The sequence below is a fragment of the Nannobrachium achirus genome, assembly GCF_963921795.1.
Source record: "Nannobrachium achirus genome assembly, chromosome: 11".
In the NCBI taxonomy this organism is placed as follows: domain Eukaryota; kingdom Metazoa; phylum Chordata; class Actinopteri; order Myctophiformes; family Myctophidae; genus Nannobrachium; species Nannobrachium achirus.
This window is the reverse complement of record NC_137820.1, coordinates 28,683,343-28,701,290: the sequence shown is the minus strand read 5'-3', so window position 1 is coordinate 28,701,290 and position 17,948 is coordinate 28,683,343. Positions and strand designations below refer to the sequence as shown.

The 17,948-nt window shown below is 42.9% G+C and overlaps 1 protein-coding gene across 1 annotated transcript in view; it reads right to left on the bottom strand.

Moving 5' to 3' along the window:
• Positions 1-12,005: 12,005 nt before the first annotated feature.
• Positions 12,006-17,948, bottom strand: part of LOC308294251 (immunoglobulin superfamily member 22-like) — a gene marked incomplete at both ends in the record, with an annotated part of 55,093 nt that continues 49,150 nt past the window's right edge. Inside the window, 4 exons of the mRNA XM_080736978.1 lie at positions 12,006-12,070; positions 13,292-13,472; positions 14,597-14,745; positions 15,267-15,569. Coding sequence (XP_080593104.1) covers positions 12,006-12,070; positions 13,292-13,472; positions 14,597-14,745; positions 15,267-15,569 — 698 coding nt within the window. The remainder of the gene's footprint in view (positions 12,071-13,291; positions 13,473-14,596; positions 14,746-15,266; positions 15,570-17,948) is intronic.

The window sequence follows — 17,948 nt, the reverse complement described above, 5'->3', positions numbered from 1 at the left end:
TTTAGTCGATGCCACTTTAGTGAAAAGGGAATTGTTTTTGTTTTCCCTTTTCTTCCCAAGTTCTCTTTTAGGGTAATATTATCTAAGACATGAGCCTATAGTCGCATTTATAAAATTTTTGTCCCTTCCATTTCACTTATAATAACCATACTGCCATTGTTCGCTCCACCTTTTCGAGACGCCAAACCTCATTGGTTGAACGTTAAGTGTTTCGATTATGCTGTCCGCTCCGCGACAGGTCGGGTGTAGCGTGGAGGTATAGCATCATGGATGGAGAAAGGAAAAGTAAACAGCCACACTAGTGGATCTGTAATGTTGGGTACGACAGCGAGGCGTGTGTGTCCCTCCCCACTGAGATCTATCAATAACGTCTGTCCAAGGACAGACGGATGTATATGTGGAGAACTGCCTGTTCCGATCAACTTCACTCTTGGCAGGTGTATTGCTGAGGTTGCAAAGGAAGTGCCAATGTCTGGTGAGAAGTCGATCAGATCGTCTCTGTCGGGTGGAAACCTGTCCAAAAATGTTACTTTTCAGGATTCAAATTCAAAAAGAGCAAAAGTAGCAGAACTAAAAGATTGATTGTGGATCTGCTACTTTTCATACAAAAAAACACAAAAGGTTTAAATATGGACATAAACTAAGCTTTTCACACAAATTAATGATATGAGAGGGCATTTTCAGCTGTATTTAAAAATGTTTGTCGCCAAATCGTCAGGCTGAAATGTTGTGCCTGTGCACCGCAGGCGTTATTGCCTAGCCATGTAGTCAAGGAGAAAGAGTACTAAATCTTTAAGGCGTTTCACAGTTTCTCTCCTGCCCAAAGGTTCCTGCTACACTAAGCTGGTGTAGGCACAAACGTATGTGTGCACACGCACACGTCGCATGCACACACACGGCACCGCCAACAGCTCCCGCTGGTTTGATTATTAGGAAGAAATGGTGGGGTACTCATTGCTTGGAATTGTTCCGAGAGTGCATGGGGTTGCTGGCTCGCTGTGGTGTATTTGTCTGAACAGCAAGGGCTCCAGTACATTTGTTTTAATAAGCGTTCAAAGTCTCAGGAGCAACACACAAGCATGCGCGCCACCCTCACCTTCCCCCACCCCCATAGGGCACCCTGAGGTTTTGCCGCTGCGCTGCCCCGCAAGAACAAAGGGGGAAAGTCATCAAAGTAAAGGGAACAGTCAGTCCATTATTCCAGTTATTCTCAGCTCAGAATGAATCCAGTATAATCCCTCTGGAGTGATTCCCAGACACTTATGTCGATGTTTTCCTCATTGTTCTACCCCGGTGCCTATCTGCATGTCTGGAGTACCACACTGTGCGTGCGTGCGTGCCTGCGTGCGTGCCTGCGTAGCCACACCAACCATAGTACAGAGAGCATGAGGAAAATGAAACAAGGGTTAGTTATGTGTAAGTTCCGCTGCTTCAGTGCCCTCAGAAGTGTCACCAAACACACACACCGCTGACACAGTGCACACACGTAACACGCTGACAGTGCACACACACACACACACACACACACACACACACACACACGGTGCTCTTACACAAGCACATAGACTTGCAAGACACTCACACTTCACAACGTATTTATTTATCACATCATCTACTCAGCCATATCTGCAGGCAGATTATGTTGTTGACACTAGTCAAGGTTTGAAGAATAATATTATACGGTCTTATGTTGACAGCTCGCCCCAAGTATCCCTCCATCCATAGTGCTTTGTTGTGTGTGTGTGTGTGTGTGTGTGTGTGTGTGTGTGTGTGTGTGTGTGTGTGTGTGTGTGTGTGTGTGTGTGTGTGTGTGTGTGTGTGTGTGTGTGTGTGTGTGTGTGTGTGTGTGTGTGTGTGTGTGTGTGTGTGTGTGTGTGTGTGTGTGTGTGTGTGTGTGTGTGTGTCAGCACAATATTTCATCTTAGTCAGACAAACAGGATCTGTCAGTCTGTCTTCTCTGTCTGGTCGTCCTTTCTTGTCTTGTGCTCCATATTGTCATAATCATCTATCTATCTAATGTACATCTTATCACGCTTATCGATCCAGTACTGTGATTGCCACCCAGACAGGAAAAGATCTTGTTGATAATTATAACGCAACAAGCGTCATTTAATTTAAGTCTTTGGTGGTTAGATGGTACAGAAGGTGATGGACTGACTTGACTCGAGTGTCCACACACTGGATCAAGCTCCAAAATGTTATGTATTGTCACCCAGGTCAAATTACCATGCATTTATGACCAGGTATACCTTTTTAGAGCTTGATCCAGTGTGTAGACTCTATTGTTTCGTTGATGTTTGCAACTGCCCACTGCCCAGCACCTGGCTTTTTAAGCTGTGGATGTGCATGCTTTATTTACTTGTCCTTAGTTAACAAATGTTCAAAGTTGCAACTTCAGCATTGACGGAACGGAGAACTCGCCCGTTTGGGGAAAGTAGATTTATTATTAACTCTATTGTGGACTGTTCAGAGCATTCATTAAAAGGCTTACAGCTGGAAGTACCTTGTACTCTTAAATCAATTAGATTTCGTTTGACAGCCAGGGAGAGATTTAGTAAAAGGGTGTTTTCTACAATGTGAACAGTTCTTATAATTTGGGTAACTTTACACGAACTGGTTTTTAGTTATTTCGGTGGAAACCTCATATGTCCAAAACTGTTAAGATAAGAGGTTTCTGCCTGACAGTGACGATATTACACAATGAATTTGAGAAATGCTTTTCTCTGCACTGGATCTTCAAGAATCTCCTCCGCTTCACTGCCTGGCATAGTATTGATTCCAACTGGCATTAGGTTGTTCCTGCTGAAACACATCCTCTTCTAAGAGGCTTGCTTGCGAGGGAACAATAATTCATCCACAATGCAATCATACATCAGTGTTATATATAACTTCAAACCTTTTCTTTGTTTTCTTTTTTTGGGGGGGGGGGGGGTGCAGATCAACATATCGACAAGCTCACAACACGTCGCGCTTGTCGATATGTCGATCTGCTATGTTGTGGTGTGTAGCCTTGAGGAAAAGCTTTATTGAAACACAAAGTTGTCCTTGTTGCGTGGGTGCGTCTTTATGTCCCCATCATTTAATATATGTAATGACTGCAGTGCAGTGTGCTCATTTTAAATAATCAAATACATTAGTTCATTCCTTTTCACAAAGACTGAAGAATCCCGATAAAGTATTTCCCATAGTTTAGTCTCGTTGACCGGACCAGACTTGTAGCAATCTACATAATATCTTGATTCAAGATATAGGGTGTGGCCTCAAAAGGCAAAAAATAATAATAATAATCCCAGACTATAGATCCAGTCACTCCTGATTATGATGCAAATTGTTTAATATTTTGACTACAATGTAATAGGCCATCATGTATTTTTATTTTTTTTCATGCTGGCACCGATAACCAAAGCTCACATAGTGGTATAGAAAACAGAGCTCATTTCTATGAGTATAACCTCTGCAGTCCATTGGAGCCCTCCTCTCGTATCAATCAACCTATTGTCTGGAAGAGACGGTTCCCTGACTGTAGTAGGGCAGGTGCTTTTCAGAGCATGGCATTTTAAAAGAAGGCTATTGTTTTGAAATGCTGTAGCTGGAAGTAGATGAGGTGAAATGTGACACAGGGAGAAGAAGATGGCTCGCTGCTAGCCTGTCCCCCACAGGTGGCAGGCTAAGAGGCGCCTCGCTTTACCTCGCCCCCCCCCCTCAACAGCCCCTGTTGTTCAGGGCTTTGTGTGTGCAGAGAAAGGGACCCGAGAGGGTCAGTGGAAGACCAGTTTAGACAGGTCACATTGTGCACTGTCCAAAGGGCGAGCTGGAAGGAACCCGTAGTTGTGATAGAAAGAGAGAGCTAACAGTATGCGCTTTCACTTGCTCCTCTTACGAAGTTGGCACTTTTTTCCCCCCTCGATTGAAAGTTTCCCGTCTTATCTATAATCGTATTGCTGTTCTTGATTGTGATCATGAGTTTTCTCACCTTTTGCTGTTTTTGCACCCGTTACCATTCAGTGACTGACATTCACACGTAGCTGTAATGTGTTTGTGTTTCATTATGTATGTATGCATGGCCAGGCCGGTACAGGTTTGAATCACGCTTGATGCAAGTCTTGCATCTGAACTGAACAGCTTCACGATCAACAAATCAAACGCCACGCAATAAAATCATGAGTGTATAGCTCGACTTCTGAAAGAGTAAAAACAGACTCTTCAGGATTCCTTTGCTGTACGTGGTATTGCTTTTACGAGAAACAAAAATATTTTACAAGGTATGTTTTATTTTTATCAACTCAATGCAAGAAGGCAGAGACATGTTTTTAGTTTTTATTTTTCACAGTATAATCCTAGAAGAAAAGCTCATAGTACTTACTACTGTAGTACAGTGCACTTTTTTAATTGCCTGACTTAAGGCCAGTCAAATGTCTCTTTGAAACCCAGCCTCTGTCATATTTAAAACAAAGGGTTTGTTGTGTACTGTATTTTCCTTCTAAGTATACACTTCTATTTCCTATCTCCCTTCTCACTTTCTTTTCAAGTAGAGATGAATGCTGTTTTGATGTTTATGCACAAGAAAGTGACACTCGCTCTTGTGAGAATACATTTATATTGAAAACAAAAGGAATATTTAGTTTTTTTCTTTTCTTTTGATGGCATTAATTGCTTTTGAAGTGTTACACCAACCTTATGTATAGAGTTTCCATAAAGGTGTTATCCTTTCTTTCTCAGTAAAAAGCTCTGGAAAACAAAACGCCTGTTGTTGTTTAGCCCCCTAGCATGTAAGGGAAAGAACTGGGATGTTTTTTTCTGACAAATAGCTTTTGATCTTTATTTAAAGCCCACAACAAAAGAAAGGCTGACATTGTTTTATGAATGGATGCTTGTTATTCTTCTGTATCGCATTATTTTACCGTGTCCTCAACTTTCACTTTTGTGATTTATTTTTACCATCATGACTGTATAGAGATTAAGGACCATATTGATCCTTTCCTGTAGTGAACTGCTATGAATGTGAATATGTATTGGAGAAATAAATGCAATCACAATGCAACTTGAACTCTGTCTTCTCACAGCCTCTTTGTGGCTCGTTCTGAATCGGAGGGTCTCGAACATTTTCATGTCAAGAACAACAACCCCCAAGTTGATATATATTTCACTGCAGAGCCCCATCTGAAAATGTTTTGTGCCTGGGACAATCATAAGAGAAGATTTGCGATAAACAAATATTCAAAATGATTCAAAATGTTCCAATACCTTCAAGATCTTTAAAACATATTCAAAAATAGCATTATGTACAAGCTTTTAGATCTGCTATTTCTGAATATAGCCAACATATAAATGGATAAAGTGGTTAAAATGATTGTGAGGCTATGTTAACATTATTTCTGTGACCCCTGGCCCCGGGCCCCACTTTGAAAACCACTGTTCTAAATGTTTTCCCTCGTTCATCAAGGAGGAACAGTCATTTCTATACATAACATGACCAGCTTTGTGGAATGTTGGTATTAACCTACTCCAGTTTCATGACCAAAAAAGAAATAACCATTCCAAACATGTCTACACAAGTTTGGTTTAAACACAAGCCGGACACGTCATACGACGAAAACAGACGATCTACAAGTTCACAATGTGACACGTTGTGAACAAACAAGTGTTTTTGTATATATTATGCCTAGGCCTTGGCTATTTTTGAGAATATTCACCTATAAAGAGTACTAAAGACCTGCTCAAAATATGGACAACCAGAGTTAATGTGGTTATTATCTCTGACTTATATCCATGCTATATTGTATTATCGTACTTAAGCTTTGGCAGCTCAAGTAGCAGCAGTAGTGCGACGAGTGCCAGAGCAGGACAGCAGTCAGTACTGTTCTAGTGACTGCTCTATTACACTCCATTGTCGCCGCAGGGGAAAGCGTCCTTTTTGAACAGAGCCGAGCCCTGTGGGAAGGCATCCAGCTTCCGACCAAATCAAGCTTTCCCTCTTCCTCTCCCTAGGCCGAGCTCCATTTAACTTTCTCCTCTCGCCCTTTCTCTCAAATACGCATAGATGGATGTTTGCACGCGCACACACACATACTCGCACTCACTCCTCGCACACATTTTACTCTGCATTAAGCTGCGCCAGTCTTCCTCTCCCAAATGCATCCTATTCACTGGCAGCCAAGGTTCAACCATCAAAGGGCCTCTCTGTGAGTGCCTTTTATAAAGAAGGCCTCGTGGACAGCACTGAACAGCTCAGCTGAAGTAATGCCAACCCCATTCCCCATGTAGAGATGCTGCTGACACCTCTCCTTTCCAGGCAGGTCTGTGATCCAGTGTGAAAGAGAAAGATTATGTGAGGAATTGTGCCTTCACACTTGGCAGATACAAAAGAGTTTGCATGTTCTACCCGTGTTCCCTAGGGCAGTGGTTCTCAACCTTTTTAGGCCGCGACCCCCAAAATAATCATATTTTAACTGGGGACCCTCCCTCCCTACGAGCACTAAGAGTTGAGGCATTATATTTTGTATAACACGGTTCCATTGTGAAAATAGCAGATCTACATGCTCTTGTGAGCATGTAGATCTGCTATTTTCACAATTTCTGTCTCTAATATTTGATTAGAGACATAATTTTAGAGGTATATACCCTCTATATACACTTAAACCTTATGTTGGTTTGTTTACTGTTGGGTGAGAAAACAATGTTGCACATTAAGTTCATCATCTGGGGACCCCCCAAAATAATTTGGGGACCCCCCTGGGGGTCCCGACCCACAGGTTGAGAACCACTGCCCTAGGGTAGTATACCCTCGCAAAAAACATGCAGTAATCCTGGTCTCTATACTGTCCCCCTGGGGGTCCCCACTCCCCAGCAAAAGCATCACAATCATTTCAATCACTTATCCATATAGTACAGTATAATTATGTTGGCAGCTGGCTATAGTCCTGGAAAATATCAAAAATGTTTGGAAACCTTTGAATAATCTGTATTTTCTTTACATAAAATGTCTCTTCAAAGGGCTTAATTGGCATGAGAAAACATATGTTTACATTGCCAAAGCAGAACTGTACAATACAATACACTATACTCCCTCGCACAAAATCTTTTCAAATGTGAATAACTTTTATTTTATGTTAACATAAGATTTCTCTTCTGGGGCTCCCTGGCACAAAATCTTTTCAAATGGGGGTCCTCAGCCAAATACATATCAATTTGGGGTTCCTTAACATGAAAAGGTTTGAGAACCACTGTGCTATAGGAGTCATGTTGATAAACGACTCATCTCAAGTTGTGCCCAGGAGGGGCTTCACAAGGGGGGGAAAAGTGGGACTGATCTAGGACCCAAGGTAGAGGGGCCTTAATTATTTTATACTTTAGCTATTGAAAAATAGCAGATATACAAGCTCACATGCAGCGCGGCACCGAGTGCCACGCTGCAAGCTTGTAGGTCTGCTGAAAAGTCAAACTCAAATTTTGCTTCTGGGGGGGGTCCCTGCCCCTGGAACTAAATGTTTTGAGATGGGAGTCTGTGGCCAAATACATAATGTTGGGGGTCCTTGACTCCTTCATATGAAAAGGTTTGAGCACCACTGACATAGAAACATAGGTTTGTTTAAAAAACCTTAGAAGGATTTGAAATAAAAAAAGAGCAGATCTACAAGCTCGCAGCGCGGCACTCGGTGCCCCGCTGTGAGCTTGTAGATCTGCTATTTTGAATCCTTAAGTTGTACCCAGGGCCCAGAATTTGGTGCGACACCCCTGGTGCCCAATGCCCAGATGTCGTCTCCAACGACTCAGCACGTCTCCAAAGCAGAAACCTGCTGAGCTGCTATTTGCATCCCCAGTAGATTTACATGGCCTCCTCCACCCTGTGTACCCTCAGTCAAATGTCTTCATGCAAATGAAACCAACAACCACCCAAGAACCATGCAAACAGAACAGAACGCTGTAAATAAAAGACCATTTAGACTTTCACTCCTCCATCCAAACTACGTCCACCCTGCCAAGCTGCCGCTGAAAAGCACAGCGTCATAAGGTGAGGTGTCATTGACGTAGGCTTCTCGGTGCTAAATCGATGTGTCATGCAAGCCGAGTCCACATGGTGGCTCTATTATATCCTAGAGAGGCAGCGAGTGGGAGCCAGGACATTGACGTAAGGATGGCGAGAGAGAGAGAGAGAGAGAGAGAGAGAAAAGGGGTCATAGCCCCTTCCAGGGGCGTCACACCAAATTCTGGGCCCTGGGTACAAGGATTCAGTGCGGGTCCCCCATGAATGTTAACTGTTGAAAAATAGCAGATATAAAAGCTCACAGCGCGAGTGCCGCGCTGCGAGCTTGTAGATCTGCTATTTTTGAAAAATCGTGAAAATGTGTGCAAGAAACCTATGTTTCCATGTCAGTGCATGGTGCTCGAACTTTTTCATGTCAAGGACCCCCAAGATGATATGTATTTGGCCACGGACCCCCATCTCAAAATGTTTAGTTCCAAGGACCCCCCAGAATTTGAGTTACAAATGTTTGCTTAAAAAATACATACATTCAAAGATTTGCACACGTTTTCACAACTTTTCAAAAATAGCAGATCTACAAGCTTGCGCGGTGCCGCGCTGTGAGCTTGTATATCTGCTATTTTTCAATAGCTAAAGTTACTAGGGCCCCTCCACCTTGGGCCCTAGTAACTCAGTCCCACTGTCCTCCACCCCCTTGTTACGCCCCTGGGCCCTTCTCTCAGTCCATTCTGAACACAACACACTCCAGCCTCCAACAATGGTGGTTGAGTGAATGGTATTACTGGGGACTGGGCACAATGTTCCTGAGGATAATGTTTGATTCCAGAATAGACACTGTTACTATAGTCACTCAGCCTGACCCACAGGAAACAGAAGGGTGAGAATAACAGAATAATAGAATAGTGGTTGACTAACCACTATTCAAAACATTTTAAAAAAATACTTAAAATAATAAATCTCAGCAATTTCAAAGGATTCTTGATCTGCTACTTTCGCTATTCATCTTACGACAAGCTATATAGGGCCTAAAGGGATATTCCACTAGAAAAAAAACTCTTGGTCATTTTATCGTCTAATCAGGCTTTTATGAACACCCTGAACAGATTTTAATTTTCTTCATTCAATATTTAGATATTTGATGTTATCAGGCCCCCCGGCCCAGGGTCTCTCCCCATACACACCCCTAACTTCAAACTCCATTTTAACCATGATAGATTCATTAAAAACATCCATTATTTTTTTTCCTGGTGACTCATACTACCCTCCTAATACGTGAGCAGGCCGTGTTATTTCAATAACTTTTTTCATTTTTTTATAATTATTTGGGAAAATAATAAAATAAAAACAAAAACAATAAAAATGTTTAAAAAATGGGTGTTTCAAATGAATTTGTCATGGTTAAAATGGAGTTTGAAGTTACAATGGGTGTGTATGGGGAGAGGCCCTGGAGTTGGGGGGCCTGGTAACATTTCCATCAAATATCTAAATACTGAATCAAGCAAATTAAAAACTGTTGGTTCAGGGTGTTCATTAAAGCCTGATTAGACGATAAAATGACCAAAAGTTCTTTTGAAAATGAAATATCCCTTTAAGTGGTTGGTAAGTAGAAATGGTGCAAAAAGCTGAACTTGAATATAGTTTAGAATGGTTGACAGAAAGAGGATCACCTCTCCCTTTCTTTCAATGTGCTGAATAATGATCCCTCTAAGTTACACACTAGACTAGACTGTCAATAAACATAAAGGGAGCTGGGCTGACCTCTGGTGTCCATTTGGTATATTGCCGGAGAGAGATGAACAAACTGGTCAGATGAAAAATCATCATTCCATCAACTAGCAACTCCACCTCACCACCACCCAGTGGTAGAAAAAGTACTCAAAAGTAGCAATACTGCAACGTAGAAATACTCTATTACAAGTAAAAGTCTGGAATTCAAAATGAGTAAAAGTACAAAAGTATTGGCATCAAAATGTACTTAAAGTACCAAAAGTAAAAGTACAAAATGTTTGAAAATAGAAGATCTACAAGCTAGCTATTTTCAAATAGACAAGGTATAAAATAGGGCTAAAGTGGCTTATGTATGTTTTATAATATTATAATTTATATCCGCAAAGTAACTAGTAACTAAAGTTTTTCAAATAAATGTACCCGAGTAAAAGTACAATATTTGGATCCGAGATGTAGTGGAGTAGAAGTAAAAGTAGGGCCTATTGGAAATTTGAAATACTCTAGTAAAGTACAAATGACTCAAAATCGTATGACTACTTACTTTATATCACTGCCACCACCCGATTGGTTCCCTAATCATCGAACCATCAGTACACCTGTGCAGTGTGCACACTCAGTCAGTCACCTGTTCCCTTTTGACCATGTCCTGAGAGACATGTCTGGGTTTAGCCCTAGAATGTCTCCATTATTCGGTCGAATGATACTCCGTATATTCCCTCAGATCTGGAGCCATAGAACGCTCCCATGGCGGTTAGCAACTAATCTGCGCGGCACTAAAGTGCTGCGCGCTACTTGTGTACTCACCCAATAATTAATTCCTCAGCCTGGGAGAAAGATATTGTCCTGTAGTGTCATATCCATTTGAAAGTTATGGCTGAAAACGTGTACTTTGTAAAATATCTCCACTTATCTCGAGCCAACACGGACGACTTACACGACCGGGCGAGGGGCTCGGAATGACTGCTGGACTGAATATATCAAAACTTCCTTTGGGAAGCACAAAACGTACGGGGCACACAATTGACAGGTGCTTGTGATTGACGTGGGGTGACTAATCGCACCACCTGCGTGATTGCGTGCCCCGTACTTTTGTGCTTCCAAAAGGAAGTTTTGATATATTCAGTCCAGCAGTCATTCCGGGCCCCTCGCCCGGTCGTGTCAGTCGTCCGTGTTGGCTCGTGATAAGTGGAGATATTTTACAAAGTACACGTTTTCAGCCAGAACTTTCAAATGGATATGACACTATAGGACAATGTCTTTCTCCCAGGCTGAGGAATTAATTATTGGGTGAGTACACAAGTAGCGCGCAGCACTTTAGTGCCGCGCAGATTAGTTGCTAACCGCCGCGCCATGGGAGCGTTCTATGGCTCCAGATCTGAGGGAATATACGGAGTATCATTCGACCGAATATTGGAGACATTCTAGGGCTAGTCTGGGTTGTGCTCATAACATTCTGTTTCATTTATTTCTGTTTCTATCAGGGAATCAATGGGTAAGATTTGGGGTACCCTTTACATTTTCACATAAAACACTATGTTAGGTTTGAGTGCCAGGTTTTTATTCATCATTTTGTTTAGATTAGTTATTTTGTTGTTTGGTTAGTGCTTTTTCACCATCACTGCATCAAAAGTAATCAACAAACTATACTATTAAAAACTGGTCAAACATTGGCCAAATTGTCGAATAATATATTAGAGGCAGAAATTGTGAAAATAGCTGATCTATAAGCTATTTATTTTCACAATACATCAGTGGAACCAAGTCAAACAGAATTGAATCCGTCAACTACATTATCATGGGGGGGGGGGAATCTTGTATGGCAGGGTTCTTCAACAGGGCAGGGGGCCCGGGACCCCTAGGGGGTCCTCAGAGTTACTACAGGGGGTCCTCCAAATCTTTGTGTGATAGAAACCTTTTTTCTCCTTTTTTTCTTTTTTTTCCTAGCAAAGGCATTTGGTACAGAGGGGGAAAAGAGCTGAATAAACAGAGTGAAATGCAAGTTCAAGTGGTTAAATATCTGAAAACACAAATTGACATGAATCCAAAATACAATTATGATTGTGGTGTCAAACAATGAAACTATATGGAATCTACGAGGGGGTCCCTGCTTCATCGCTTTCTCAACTAAGGGGTCCTTGGCCTGAAAACGTTGAAGACCCCTGTTGTATGGGGGTCCCTGTGGCATAATACATTTTCTGATGGGGGGGGGGGGGTCCGGTGGCCAAATCAATTACATATCAACTTGGTAGTTCTTTTTGAGAAGCACCACACTGTGGCAGGCCAGGTCGCCCTCTCACATGATCCTCTCTTTGTTTGCAGGGTCAGTCAGGCTCTCCAAGAGGCTGTTGTCATCCTTGTCTGCAACACATGATGGTGGAGAGCAGAGGTCAGCAACTGTTCATTCCAAGCTCCATCTTCCCCTCTTTATCTATCCATACCAGTTCTTCCATGTGTTCATTTAACCTTTTGTAAATGTGTGTACAAAAGTGACATTTGTGCACTCTGAAGTTCCATAGAACCAATCTATATGGTAGAGAATGTTTATAACAAAACAGTGTCTCCCTGCTATGTTCAGACATATACTGTACATCGTTGCTGTCCGGTAGACCTCTTAGCACCATATTTTATATATATATATTTTTTTTCTTCATAAATCAAAGCCCATCTTGATAATTTAGTCGGGGGATATCTTAAAAAGTCCTGGAATAAATTCCTTACCAAAAGAATTCTTCACCAATGTGTTTGTAAAGGTGTCTAGTAAGTAGTAACACATCCCACAAAGACTGAAATTAAGTTTCCCTAGGAGAATCCGTGACAGCTGCTGAAAGTTGGGGTCCCATATTAACTTAATGCTTAATGCAGGATAAAACACACCAAAATAAAAGGTATGTGAGGGGTCAAACTAGGGTTTTTTCATGATTCTGAATCCATTGCAAGCATTTGTTTTGCACGAAAAACATTCCTGGGGATGAAGTCGGCTCCTACAAAAGTGTGAAAAGTGATGACTCATCACTAAACCATAGCCCTTTTTTTTGCCCAAGGAACGTTTTTTTTTTTTTTTTTTTTTTTTTTTTTTTGCAAAATAAATGCTTGCAATGGATTCAGAATCATGAAAACCCCTTAGTTTGACCCCTCACATGCTACTTATCCTGTATAGTATACTTAATTTAATGGGACCCCAACTTTCAGCAGCTGTCAAGGATTCTCCTAGGGAAACTGAATTTCAGTCTTTGTGGGATGTGTTACTAGACACCTTTACACATTGGTGAAGAATTCTTTTGGTATGGAATGTATTCCAGGATATGACACTATTTCTGAAGATATCCCCTGACTAATACTACAGAGTCACACAAAAGCAAGCATGAGAAATAGCAGATCCACAAGCTCGAAATGCGGTGCGAAGCGACGTGTTTCGAGCTTGTAGATCTGCTACATTTGAATCCTGGAAAGTAGCAGTTTTGGACATGAGGTTTCCACCAGACAGATGCTATCCTGTGGGTGGGTCCACTACTGTTAGATTAAATAGGATATGAAAGCTATAGCAACACTCAGGCTTGTTAGAAGTGTTAGCGTACTTACCGAAGACCACCAGGGTGCAGGAGCACTGTGCTGTCCCCAGAGGGTTGTCCAGAACCAGGGTGTACTCTCCACTGTCTTTGACTCCACAGGTGGGGATGACCAGGGTACACACCCCGTTGGCAGTGTTGTACCAGAAGCGAGAGGAGTCCGAGATCTTCACCCCTCCCTTGTACCAGCACGCCTGTAGAACACCGGAGTAACAACAATGTGACACATTGTGAGCTTGCTGATCTGCTATTTTGTTATGTTGTTAAATGTAAATGTAAAACTGAGCCTAGTTGCTTCTGTTGGGCTTATTTCTTTGGCAAAATCTGGCAACAGACAATTCCCTGTCACTTCCTTACTTAGTGAAAAGATGTTTTTGAAGCAGCACACAGAGAAAAACTGTCTAGCACCCTCTGTAAAAGAGCCAGGAATAAGGGGAATACAGTACTTTGTGTTTGTTCTTTGTGCAAACGCGTCATGTCGGCTGATAGCTCTATAATTCATTTTATATTGCATTATAACCCCATTTATATTACATCATTGTTGACTTATGCTTCATAACACTCGTTATAAATGTTTATAATTATGCAAAACAACTTATAACAAAGACACTTTAGCTTAGTTAATTTAGTTATAATGTGCTGTTCCATTCATCTTATAATGCATTAGATAGTGGTTCTTCAGGTGGACACGGTAGACACCAGAGTCACAACCTTTAAGTAAAGTGTTACCTATTTTTTCTCATTTCGGTGTGCAATTTTTCATGTCCCTCATACAGGCACGTGTCGTGCTAGGGCATTCACCAAATATTCGAATATCAAAGTCACTATTCGACAACGTTCACCGAAGTCGAAAAAGTCCTAAGAATGAGTTGTCAATGCCCCTGGTGGATGAATTAGTTAATGCTCTATACCAGGGGTACTCAAACCTTTTTAGGCCGTGACCCCCAAAATAAACATATTTGAACTGGGGACCCCCACCCTGACAAGCACTTGGAATTGTAGGAATTACATTTAATGTGACCCGGTTCCGCAGATAAATATTGTGAAAATAGCTGATCTACAGCATGTAGATCGGCTATTTTCACAATGTTCGCCTCTTGCTTACTTAATATTTGACAGTTTGGCCAGTCCTGTCGAATATTCGACTATTCGAATACTTTGAGGTCGAATAAATCGAATACTAAAAAATCACTATTCGTGAATGTCCTAGCACGTGCACACATAGACATCAAAGTGGGCTTGAGCCCCAGCCCTTTTATCCGTCTTTAAAAAGTGCCTTTTTGCATTTCTTTCTATGGTTAAAGAAACGCCCTCATACCTGTGGAGTAGGCATGCCCTGGTAGGCACAGCTCATGGTGCAGTCATGGCCTCTGCTGACTGCGTGGTTCTTCAGTGGGAGCAGGAAGGTTGGCTTCACCTGGCGAGACGGTGCCTTGTACTCCTTCATCATGAGACTGCTGATAGCCTCTGAGGTACACACACACACACACACACACACACACACACACACACACACAGTGGCGTCACAAAGGGGGAAAAAGTGGGACTGAGTTACTAGTTGTCGGGTGGAAACCTTGTATGTCCAAAACCGTTTGTTTTGTATTTATCATCTATAAAATGTACTAAACAAGTGAAAACAGCCGATCTACAAGCACACAACGCCTCGCATCGGTCTTATATGATGAAGCAGGGCTTTACTTTACCAAAAGACGTACACATTTGAAACTTGGAGATACGAGGTTTCTGCCTGACAGTGCTGATAATTTAGTGATTATGTTGCGAAGAAAGAAATAATAGCCATTTTGGTTAGAACTGACTGAAAATAATTTGTACTTCAAGTTTAAAATGAGACTAAATATTTTTTCAAGTGTCCAATTGAATTCCAAATATTATCAAATGATCTCGCGGCACCCCTGGACTGTAGACGCGGCACCCCAGGGTGCCCCGTCACCCACTTTGAAAACCCCTGCTCTACTCAAACCAGCCACCTTTATTCTCCTTGGCGATCACCGTGGGCTCCTTGGAGTCCAGGGGGTCGCTGTCTCCGATGGCGTTCTGGGCCAGCACCCGGAAGTAGTACTTCCTCCCGGGGAGCAGCCCGGTGACGGTGTACTTGCTGCTGTAGATGCGCTCGGCGGCGGTGAACCAGGACGGGGTGCTGGTGTCTCGCTTGAGGACCACATAGTGGGTGTCCTCGTCATCCTCCAGGTCAGGGCTGTGCTCCCAATGCAGGGTGACCGTGCCTGGGACCTCCTCCTTCAGATACAGGTTCCTGGGAGGCCGGGGGAAGTCTGGCCCCAAAAGGGAGGGGAGAAGAGAGGAGCGTTACCTTTTGGCTTTGCATTCATGAGTATGTGTCAGTTAGGGCATTCACAAATAGTGATTTTTAGTATTCGAATTATTCGACCTCAAAGTATTCGAATAATCGAATATTCTACAGGACTGGCCAAACTGTCAAATATTAAGTAAGCAAGAGGCGAACATTGTTGTGAGCATGTAGATCGGCTATTTTCACAATATTTATCTGCGGAACAGAGTCAAATTAAATGTAATACCTACAATTCCAAGTGCTTGTCAGGGTGGGGGTCCCCAGTTCAAATATGTTTATTTTGGGGGTCATGGCCTAAAAAGGTTTGAGAACCCCTGGTATAGAGCATCAACAAATTCCTATCTAGCCAAGTTTTATAAACTATATATTTTTTAAAGAGAAAACAATTAAAAAAAAAGAAGAAAGCGAATATTCGACTTTTGTGAACAACATTGAATAGTGACTTTGATATTCGAATATTCCAATATTTGGTGAATGTCCTAGCATGTGTCAGTCTGTCTGGAGCTAATCTCCAGGGACGCGCAGAGAATGTTAGAGAGGCAGGGGCTGACATTTCTAAAAGGGCCTTTTGGTGAAAATATAAAAAAATAGCAGACCTCCAAGCTCACAACGCATCACAGCGCGTGAGCTTGGAGGTCGGCTATTGTCGATGCTTGATTTCTACACAGAGAGGGCAATTCTTTCAACATGTTGTTTTTCAATAGCCTGACACTCAGCCTGAATTGACATTTCGTTTCACTCCATTATTCAGTCTGAACTTGCTCTCGTCCAAGGCAATTTCTGGGATGGGCGTTGCCAAAGAGGCAGTCTTCTGCGATTGGTTCACTGTCTGACCAACACAACAGTAGCAAAGCAGATGACGTAGTGTTGTTATGTGGCTGGCTAGTGGCTAGCATGTTGCTTGCTAGTGCTACTTGCTAACCAAAGAAACAGGCAGAATAGGAGCACTACGAACTAGGAATCAAACACAACATAACATGCCTGCTACTGATGTTTCATAGCGAGATCGATACGATCGCATAATACTGCGACGGGCGACGCGATGTGCGGTACCCGTCCGCGGTGCTTGTTTACTTGGAAACGCACATGAGTTCTGGGAAAACCCCACCCACGCTGATCACAAGACGCTGATTCACGACGCTAGTCTAGTACATTTTATAGATGATAAATACAAAACGAACGGTTTTGGACATACAAGGTTTCCACCCGACTACGACGATATGATTCTGTCTGAGATCCACCTTAAGCCATGCTGTTTCTCTGCTGATCCCGAGTAGATCCACATTAGATTCTATTTCTTTATAGTCCGTTTTTTATAGCTGTAAGACGGCACTCTCAATCCGTTAAGTCAAGACATAAACGTCCAAGGATCAAGGTTTCATAAGAAAAGAGCACAAAGAGCTTCCGTCATTGGTGTTTCTCAAACTGCCTCCAGAAATGTGTCCTTTTCAGCGCTGTCGTTTGTCAGGGATTAGACTCACAGTATGACTGGCACAGGATACACACACAAAGCCTCAGCAATGTAGAACATTGGTTTCCTATCCAGTGTGTGACATAAGAGCAAAATGGCCAGCTTGTGCATATTGTCACTGTCAGTGGGGGAGGCGGTGGCACTGCCAGGACCAGCGATCCGCATTCCATCCGGCTCCCTAAAGTTCATCCAGGCCACGTGTAACCAAGGCCCCGGTCCGGCACTGGACAGTGTAATGCTAGAGCCCCTGCCCTATGGGAAAGGTCACCTTCCCATGAACCTGCTGATCTCCAGTGCCCTCCTCACTGTTTCCAGGGGGACCGTCAACATCCCCATTGTGAATGTTGGAGAGGAAGACCAGTGGCTGAAACCAAAAACGTTGCTGGGGTCACTACATCTGGCTGACCTACATGCCCCCTCCCAGTCGATACAGGTGGAAGAGCAGTTGGAGGACCCGGACAGGCAGGTCGTGTTCATCCAGTCCATGGCAGCACAACCCCGTACCCTGTCTCCCTCCTCCCCTCTCCCCCTCCCTGGGCTGCATGAGCTGAAGTGGCCTGACCTGCCCCCTGCTGATGTACAGGCAGCCAAGACATTGTTGACTAAGTATCGAGACTCCTTCAGCCTGTCTGACGGGGAGCTGGGCTGTACCAACTTGATCCACCACAACATTCCGGTGATGGACGAGGCCCCTGTACGCCAGCGGTACCGCCGCCTCCCCCCCTCTCAGTTCTCACTCGTCAAGGCCCATATACAAGACCTTCTACAACGAGACATCGTGAGGGTGAGTTGCAGCCCCTACTCTTCCCCCATTGTGGTGGTCCAGAAGAAGTGTGGGGACATAAGGCTGTGTGTTGATTGACAACTCAA